We start from the raw sequence: 7,452 nt of genomic DNA on the forward strand, positions 1-7,452 counted from the left end.
TTTCAGGTGCAATATTCTTTGTAGCAATTTCCTTGCATGTGAGACCATTTTGATGCAAAGCGATGATGGCTGCATGTGTTTCTTTGGAGGTAAACATTGCTAACAAGAACTCCAATGATTGGAAGCGCTTCTTCCCTCTTTTTATAGCAGTCAGCCTGCTCTTACAATCTAATTATTATGATAGAGATTTCACCTGACTAGTACTCATTCATACTTTCACATGTGCTGCTGATATGATTAGTCAATTAATGTTAGCTGGTCATTTTGTGTCAGGATCAAAAAACAGTGAAATTTGTTTTTTTTTGTGAAAAGTTCATTTTTTGGCCAATTAAACTTTTTAGCAATTATTTAAAATGCATCTGATCACTCGACACAATAATCTAGAAACAATGTGAATGAACACCACAACAGCTTAAGCAGCAAACTTTGCAAAACACAACATTTATGTGTCTGCCAATAGTTTTGGCCATGACTGTACATTTGCTTTTTAATGGTCTGTAACATTTGATTCATAATGATGAACATGACATCAGTATAGACAAAAGGAGAAATTAAAATTAGTGTATTTTTCTCCATTTAGGTGATGTCACAAAGTTCGGCAGAGGTGAATCCACCTCACCAGCGCCCTCTACCAACCTGTCTGCTGCTCATGCCCCACAGACGGTGCAGGCTCAGAGCCAAGGACAGAACCAGCACCAGCCGCAGGGCCATCACAACACACAACAACCCTTCCTAAACCCAGCCCTGCACCCTGGATACAGCTACACAGGCCTTCCCTACTACCCCGGTGTGCCTGGTATGCCCAGCGCGTTCCAGTACGGCCCCACCATGTTCGTGCCCCCTGCATCGGCCAAGCAGCACGGCATGGGACTGAGCAACCCAACAACGCCATTCCAGCAGCCCAGCGGCTACGGCCAACATGCCTTTAGCTCAGGTTTGTGCAGATTAAAAATATACACAAATTCTCATGCATGCTTTGTGCTTTGAGTATTAAAGTATTGTTTTTTTGTGTATTTTAAGGGTACGATGACCTGACGCAAGGCCCAGCAGGGACTGAGTACAGCAAAGGTTACAGTAACTCTTCTCAAACACAGGCCAAATCTGCTGCCTCCGGCCCAGGGAAAGGTACGAACATACTTGCACTTCACATGTTGGTTTTGTATTCTTATGTATAAATGTATCCTGTCTACTAAATAAAAATAAATGATACGTCACTGTGCCCCAGGTGTCTCTGTGACATCTAGCAATTCTGGGGTGCCAGACATCAGTGGAACTGTTTACAATAAAACGCAGGTACTTATGTTTATTTATTTAATTAAGTTTTAAACATTTATTATTTTACATTAATGTATTGCATAATATGTCATATTTATATGTAGAATATTAGTTATTTTTTATTTTTGCATCTCCATCTTCCAATTTCTTTTTAGAGCTATTACTATTGTTGTTGCTTTTTACACATTTAATAATTTTAATTAATGTTAATTTTATTGATGTATTTAATGCTTTTTTTTTTTTTTTTTTCCTACAGCCGTTCGATAAGCAGGGTTTCCATGCTGGCACACCTCCTCCTTTCAGCCTCCCCTCGGCTCTGGGCGGCACGGGACCTTTAACCCCTGGTGCTGCCCCTGGTTATGCTCCTGCTCCATTCCTTCACATTCTGCCAGCCCACCAGCAGCCCCATTCACAGCTGCTCCATCATCACCTCACCCAGGACGGACAGGTCAGTCCCTGTCTATTTTTAATGCCTTTTCACAAAGAATCTAAATGTTGAAATGAAATAAAGCATCTCAAACAATTCCTTTATACCATGGCTGAGATATTATTGAAATGTGTGTGAACCAAAAAGCAACAACCTGTATATAAATTTTAAATATTTTATACTTTTAATGTCATTTCAGACACACTGAACACAACTACACTGTCTCCAAGTATTATAAAGCTATTGATATGAATGCAAACACAAAAGTTGCCAAAATGGCAAGATTTCAGCCTTCTCAACTGTCTGGTGTGTTTCGTTCACATAGGGTGGGCTAAGCCAGAGAAGCCAGTCCAGCACCATGCAGCAGAAGACCCAGGTCAACAAGTCCAACTATGGCAGCTCCCCTTACTGGGGCAACTGAGCGCAGTCCACAGCGCAGGTGCCGTCCCGTACCTAATGACACGCCGATCAGATCAGAGGGATGCCCGTACACACTACCATCATCCTCATCCTCCTCCCACGTTCTCATCTCCCTTATTAAAAGTTTTGGCTGTTGTATGTAAAGTATATTTAAGTATGTATTTATACAGTATATATGTATTGGTAGGATATGAAATGTGGTTTTTCTGCATTTTGATTTTGAAGGATTTTTTTTTGTTGTTTTTATTTCATTGCTAACTGGCTAAGAGGATATGATAGAGAAGTGATGAGAACATGACAGAAGGGTGAATATACTTGAAGCAAAGCAGGCATCATGATTCAAACATGGGAGTTTTTATTTGTATACATAACCCCGATAATGTATGTACATTACAGCTAAGCTTGATCATTTGATGGTGAAGCCTTTTTTAACTTTTGTATTTTGCCCCTCTCCCACCCCCTTCACCTGTGAACTTTTTTTTCTATGGAGGGGGATTTTAAGTTCAGTGTTTAATTATGTTCCCTCTGCCCTTCATAATTATGCCCCCCCACCAAATTGGCTAAACAGTAGCATTTTAGATCAGATTTCATTTTAACATTGGTTTTACCCTTGTTGTCAAAATAAAACTGTCCAGTTTACTGGTTTCAGTCTGATTATTCACGCACACAGTATGCACATGAGCAGTAACACTGTACACTGTTCTTTTGAACTTTCTATTTCTCTAAGAATCCTGAAGAAAAAAAAATGTATCCGGGTTTCCACAAAAATATTAACTGTTTTCAACGTTGATAATTTTCTTGCGCAGCAAAGCAGCATATTAGAATGATTTCTGAAGGATGATGTTACATTGAAGACTGGAGCAATGGCTGATGGAAATTCAGCTTTGCCATCACAGGAATAAATTACATTTAAAAAATATATTGGAATAGAAAAGTTATTTTAAATTGTAATGTTGTAATATTGTTTTTACCAGGCAGGTGCAGGAATAAACCACCGCCGCTCGTTTACCGACCAAAGGCTTCTGGAGGGGATGTAGATGCGTAGGAGAGTGCGAAGCCCGTGGCTGTTCTGTAGGCAAGCACCAATGTCTTGAACTTGATGTGGGCCGCTACTGGAAGCCAGTGCAGAGAGATGAGAAGCGGTGTGACATGGGCTCTCTTGGGCTCTTTGAAAACAAGACTTGCTGCTGCATTCTGAATCATTTGCAGAGGCCTGATTGCACATGCTGGAAGTCCAGCCAGAAGAGTATTGCAATAGCCCAGCCTAGAAATGACAAGAGCCTGGATGAGAAGCCAGGAGGGGGGGAGTGAATGTACAGTGCTCTCTTCCACCTTCAATATCATGACTAAGGTGAGACCCTTGAGCAAGGCACCGAACCCCCAACTGCTCCTTGGGTGCTGCAAAAAAATGGGTGTGCTCAGGGTGTGTTCCCTACTCACTGCTGTGTGAACCTTATCAGCATAGCAATGGTAGGAAAAACCATGTGCCTGAATGATGGGTCCCAGTGATGTAGTGTATAGAGAAGAGGAGGGGTCCAAGAACTGATCCCTGAGGAACCCCAGTGACCAGTTGATGTGATTTGGATACCTCTCCTTCTCAAGCCACCTTGACCTAAGGACCTAACTGTGAGGTAAGCCTCAAACCAGTGGAATGCAGTTCCGGTGACGCCCAGCGTTGAGGGTAGACAGAAGGATTTGATGATTAACAGTGTCGAATGCAGCAGATAGATCCAGCAGAATGAGAACTGAAGATTTGGACTCTGCTCTTACACTCCATAGCACTTCAGGTACTGACAGCAAGGCAGTTTCAGTTGAATGGCCACTTTTAAATCCAGATTGGTTATTGTCCAGCTGGTTGTTCTGTGAGAGGAAGACACTTGGTTGAAAATGTGTTCAAGTGATTTTGCTATGAAAGGCCGGAGAGACACAGGCAGGTAGCTTTCAACAAGCAAGGCGTCTAGTGTAGGTTTTTTTAAGCAGTGGGGTTACCCGAGCCTGCTTGAATACGGTGGGAAAAATGCCTGAGAGAAGAGATGTGTTGATTTATGTGAGTGAAGGCAGACGTGCAGGGGAAATAGCTTGTAGGAGATGTGTGGGGAATGGGGCTAGAGTGCAGGCAGTAGGGTGGCTGGAGCGGATAAGTTTAGAGACTTCATCTTCTGTAAGAGAGAAGCCACACTAATGTACGTTATTGTAACCTGTAAAAAAAACAAAACTTTAATAATTAGCACTACATGTGTGATAGTCCATGCAGAATGGTTTCATTTCAGATGAAAATGTAGCCTAATAAACTGCAAATCAACTTCAAAGTTGGATACGGACTGACTGCAGAATCTTCTAATGGTAATTAACATGAGCAGATTAAATAGAGCTGAATACAAATTTATTGAAAGGCTAATTGTTTATGCATTTTCTAATATGAATTAGAATAGCTGGAGTACTTCGGAAAAACAGCTTGAAGCAGATGCCACATGCATGGTTCACATATACCATCATGGCAAGAGTTTAATCACAGTATTTGTAAGTATGAAAATATGCATAACTACAAACAGCTCATACATTACTATGAATAACAAACACTCATCAAGTGAAACCATTTCATCAATTAGAAGCGAATTTAGATGACAAGCTTCAGTCTTTTTGATGCCAAAGGGCCGTCATTTTATTAGAGCAAGGCACATAAATGAACCATCTGTTTCAGAAAGGTGCTTTGAGAATGATGGGAAAAAGCAAGACTGTAAAAGGAACAAAACAAGACAGCTCTCAAATGCATCGCTTTTTGGCTCACAAAAATCTTAAATGCTAGACCATGAGTCCAAAACTTATAATTGAAACTAAAAATAAAGCTGTACAATACTGAAAAAGTTCATAAGTTCATTGAGAAGGAATGAGTTTATTCATCCTCAGCCTTCTTTTTCTTTTTTTTCTTGTTTTTCTTGTTCTTCTCCGCCCGTGTCACATCAGCCTCCTCAGGCTCCGCCTCTACTGCGTCAATCTTTCTCTTCTTTTTCTTCTTGGCAGGTGTGGCCTCATCAACACCGTTCGTCAAGACGTCCTCGTCCTCTGGTTCCTCCTCAGCCGCCTGCTTCTTTTTCTTTTTCTTCTTTAAGCCATCTCCGTTTTCCTGAAGAACAGAGGAAACCATCAACACCATGTATGAAATTGAAAAAAAGAACTTACCTGTTCTGCTCACTTCAGTGATCAAGCCCACTGAGTTGGGCCTGTCAATGGTCGGAGGAGCTTTGCTTTAGCATGACAGATATAAGACGGGTCCACGAGAAGGTCCAGCCTCCAGTATAGTCATGCTACTTGTGCTAAACACCACCGATGAAGTGTTACTCACACGTACCTCAGCCTCGCCATTGGCTTTCTTGGGTTCCTCGTCATCTCCTTCTGCTGTGGAAAGAGCTTCCAATTTCCTCTTCTCACGCTTCTTTTTCTTCTTTTCTTTCTTCTCGAGCTTGCGCTTGATTTCGGCAGCCACCTCACTAGCCTGCGAGATAGAAAAATGTTAATGTATTTGCATTTGTACAAGCCCATTATAAAATATGAATTTTATAATGCTGTGTCAGGCTCATTAAATCAATTTTTGCCTCCATGTAGGAGTCAGGAGACGAGAGTTATCACTCACAGCACTTCCCGAAACTACAGTAACAATGATTCCTAGTAAGAAACCTTTAAAAAGGTATTATTAGCATTTAAAGGTTCATAGAGTAGGCAGCACTGCTAGCACTATTGAGCCTTAGGCACAAGGCAAATCGCAGAATGCATTGCAATAAGCTCAGAATTAAAAAAAAAAATTAAAATCCAGGGCTGCATCCAAATAAGCATACTTCCCTACTATATAGCATGCAAAAAAAAAAAAAAAAAAGGTATATAGGAGGGCGGGGGGGAAAGTTGTCCAAATTAGCTTGTCAAAAAAGTACTTTTTGCCTACTCAGAAAACGAGGGATAAAAAAAAAGAAATCTTGTTGATTTACTAATTTAACAGGTCAAATTATCACAAACTTTGTGTTTGGAATATTATGCCATTAGTTTAACAACAGCTAACACGTTAACTTGGCAAGTTATTTAGAGTTGTTACCATAACATTTCATATAGGGTTGGGCCGATAGACGATGCCATCATCCATCGCTGATGGCTGACAGTAGGGCTGCACGATAAATCGCATGCGATATTTAACGCGCATCTTGTCAGAAAGCTGGTTCTGTAATCAGCGGTAAATCTCCATCACCTGCGTGCTTTCACATGGAGCAGCATTACCTACACAGAGCCGTTGTTCACTGACAAGCTGCGCAAAATCACGATCATATTTTGCGCAGCTTGTCGGTGAACAACGGCTCTGTGTAGTTCATGCTGCTCCATGTGAAAGCCCGCACGTGATGGAGATTTACCGCCGATTACAGAATGGATTTACTGACAAGATGCGCATGCGATTTATCGTGCAGCCCTAGCTGACAGTAATCACGATGTTAAGCGATTAGTGATTTAGTGAGTTAGTGATTTCTCCCTCCCCCCACCCCCTCTCCCGCAATCCACCGCATCCCAGTTCCGTGTTCGGAAAGGAAATGAAGTGTACTACGGAAACACTAAAGGGAATAAATAGCCTACGAGATGGGAGGATAAAAATAAAAACAAAAAAACTTTTTCCTCGCAATTATATCGTTGGGTAAGTATAGGCGACTCTATATAAATTGCGGGCATCAGGGAGCCACTATTGAAACAGCTTTCGATTGCGTGCGCTCATTTTACTTTCACTTTTGAGATTCGCGATCACAAGGACTCTATACTATGGAGCGGCAGTACTTACCACACATTTGACAAGATTAGATGTTTGTCATTGGTGCTCAGGATCGGCAAATCATTCGCCATTGTCCTATCAGACATTTCTCCTTACTCTGTGTATGTGGTAAGTGAACTTTCATGTACTGTAATGCAACAGGCTACCGCTAACCTTTTAGTGGCTCCGTATAACGCGTCATTTGTTTCACACTTCAGGCACACCCCTAACCCCGCCCCCCCACCACCGATGTCATCATCCATCACGATGTTTCACTGTAGACATCATCTGATGCCAATTTGGTGGACATCGCCCAACCCTAATTTCATAGTCAAAGGTTTCATTTTAACTAGCATGCTGGCTAATGATCAGTTCTCACCTGTATAACAGCTTCTTTCATGACGTCCAGGTTTTTACGTGGTGCCTCTCCTGTCTCATAGAACGCCAGACGTTCTTCTACCTGGTCACGCAGCTTGTCACCGAACACACTGGTGGGAACCTCTGTGTGAACAGAGAGGAAAAAAAAAAAAAAAAAAAAAAAAAACCCAGC

At 41.6% G+C, this 7,452-nt stretch overlaps 2 protein-coding genes across 6 annotated transcripts in view; one reads left to right on the forward strand and one right to left on the reverse strand.

Annotated features, from left to right (window-relative positions):
* Positions 1 to 2,770, forward strand: part of LOC107665236 (ubiquitin-associated protein 2-like) — a 19,419-nt gene extending 16,649 nt beyond the window's left edge. For 3 of the 4 annotated variants that reach the window (XM_016456036.1, XM_016456038.1, XM_016456037.1), the window contains exons 24-28: positions 581 to 934; positions 1,021 to 1,125; positions 1,226 to 1,293; positions 1,532 to 1,723; positions 2,028 to 2,769. In XM_016456036.1, coding sequence (XP_016311522.1) covers positions 581 to 934; positions 1,021 to 1,125; positions 1,226 to 1,293; positions 1,532 to 1,723; positions 2,028 to 2,123 — 815 coding nt within the window. In that variant the 3' untranslated portion in view covers positions 2,124 to 2,769. Of the gene's footprint in view, positions 1 to 580; positions 935 to 1,020; positions 1,126 to 1,225; positions 1,294 to 1,531; positions 1,724 to 2,027 lie in introns of all 4 variants that reach the window. The other variant, XM_016456039.1, reaches the window with a different exon arrangement.
* A 1,890-nt stretch (positions 2,771 to 4,660) lies between these two features.
* LOC107665238 (nucleolar protein 56-like) overlaps positions 4,661 to 7,452 on the reverse strand; it is a 9,081-nt gene continuing 6,289 nt past the window's right edge. The window contains exons 10-12 of one of the 2 annotated variants that reach the window (XM_016456042.1): positions 7,282 to 7,403; positions 5,472 to 5,615; positions 4,661 to 5,246 (exon numbers count right to left, since the gene is read on the reverse strand). In XM_016456042.1, coding sequence (XP_016311528.1) covers positions 5,016 to 5,246; positions 5,472 to 5,615; positions 7,282 to 7,403 — 497 coding nt within the window. In that variant the 3' untranslated portion in view covers positions 4,661 to 5,015. Of the gene's footprint in view, positions 5,247 to 5,465; positions 5,616 to 7,281; positions 7,404 to 7,452 lie in introns of both variants that reach the window. The other variant, XM_016456041.1, reaches the window with a different exon arrangement.

Source organism: Sinocyclocheilus anshuiensis, unplaced genomic scaffold (assembly GCF_001515605.1).
Source record: "Sinocyclocheilus anshuiensis isolate Anshui unplaced genomic scaffold, SAMN03320099.WGS_v1.1 scaffold587, whole genome shotgun sequence".
NCBI classification, from domain to species: Eukaryota; Metazoa; Chordata; class Actinopteri; order Cypriniformes; family Cyprinidae; genus Sinocyclocheilus; species Sinocyclocheilus anshuiensis.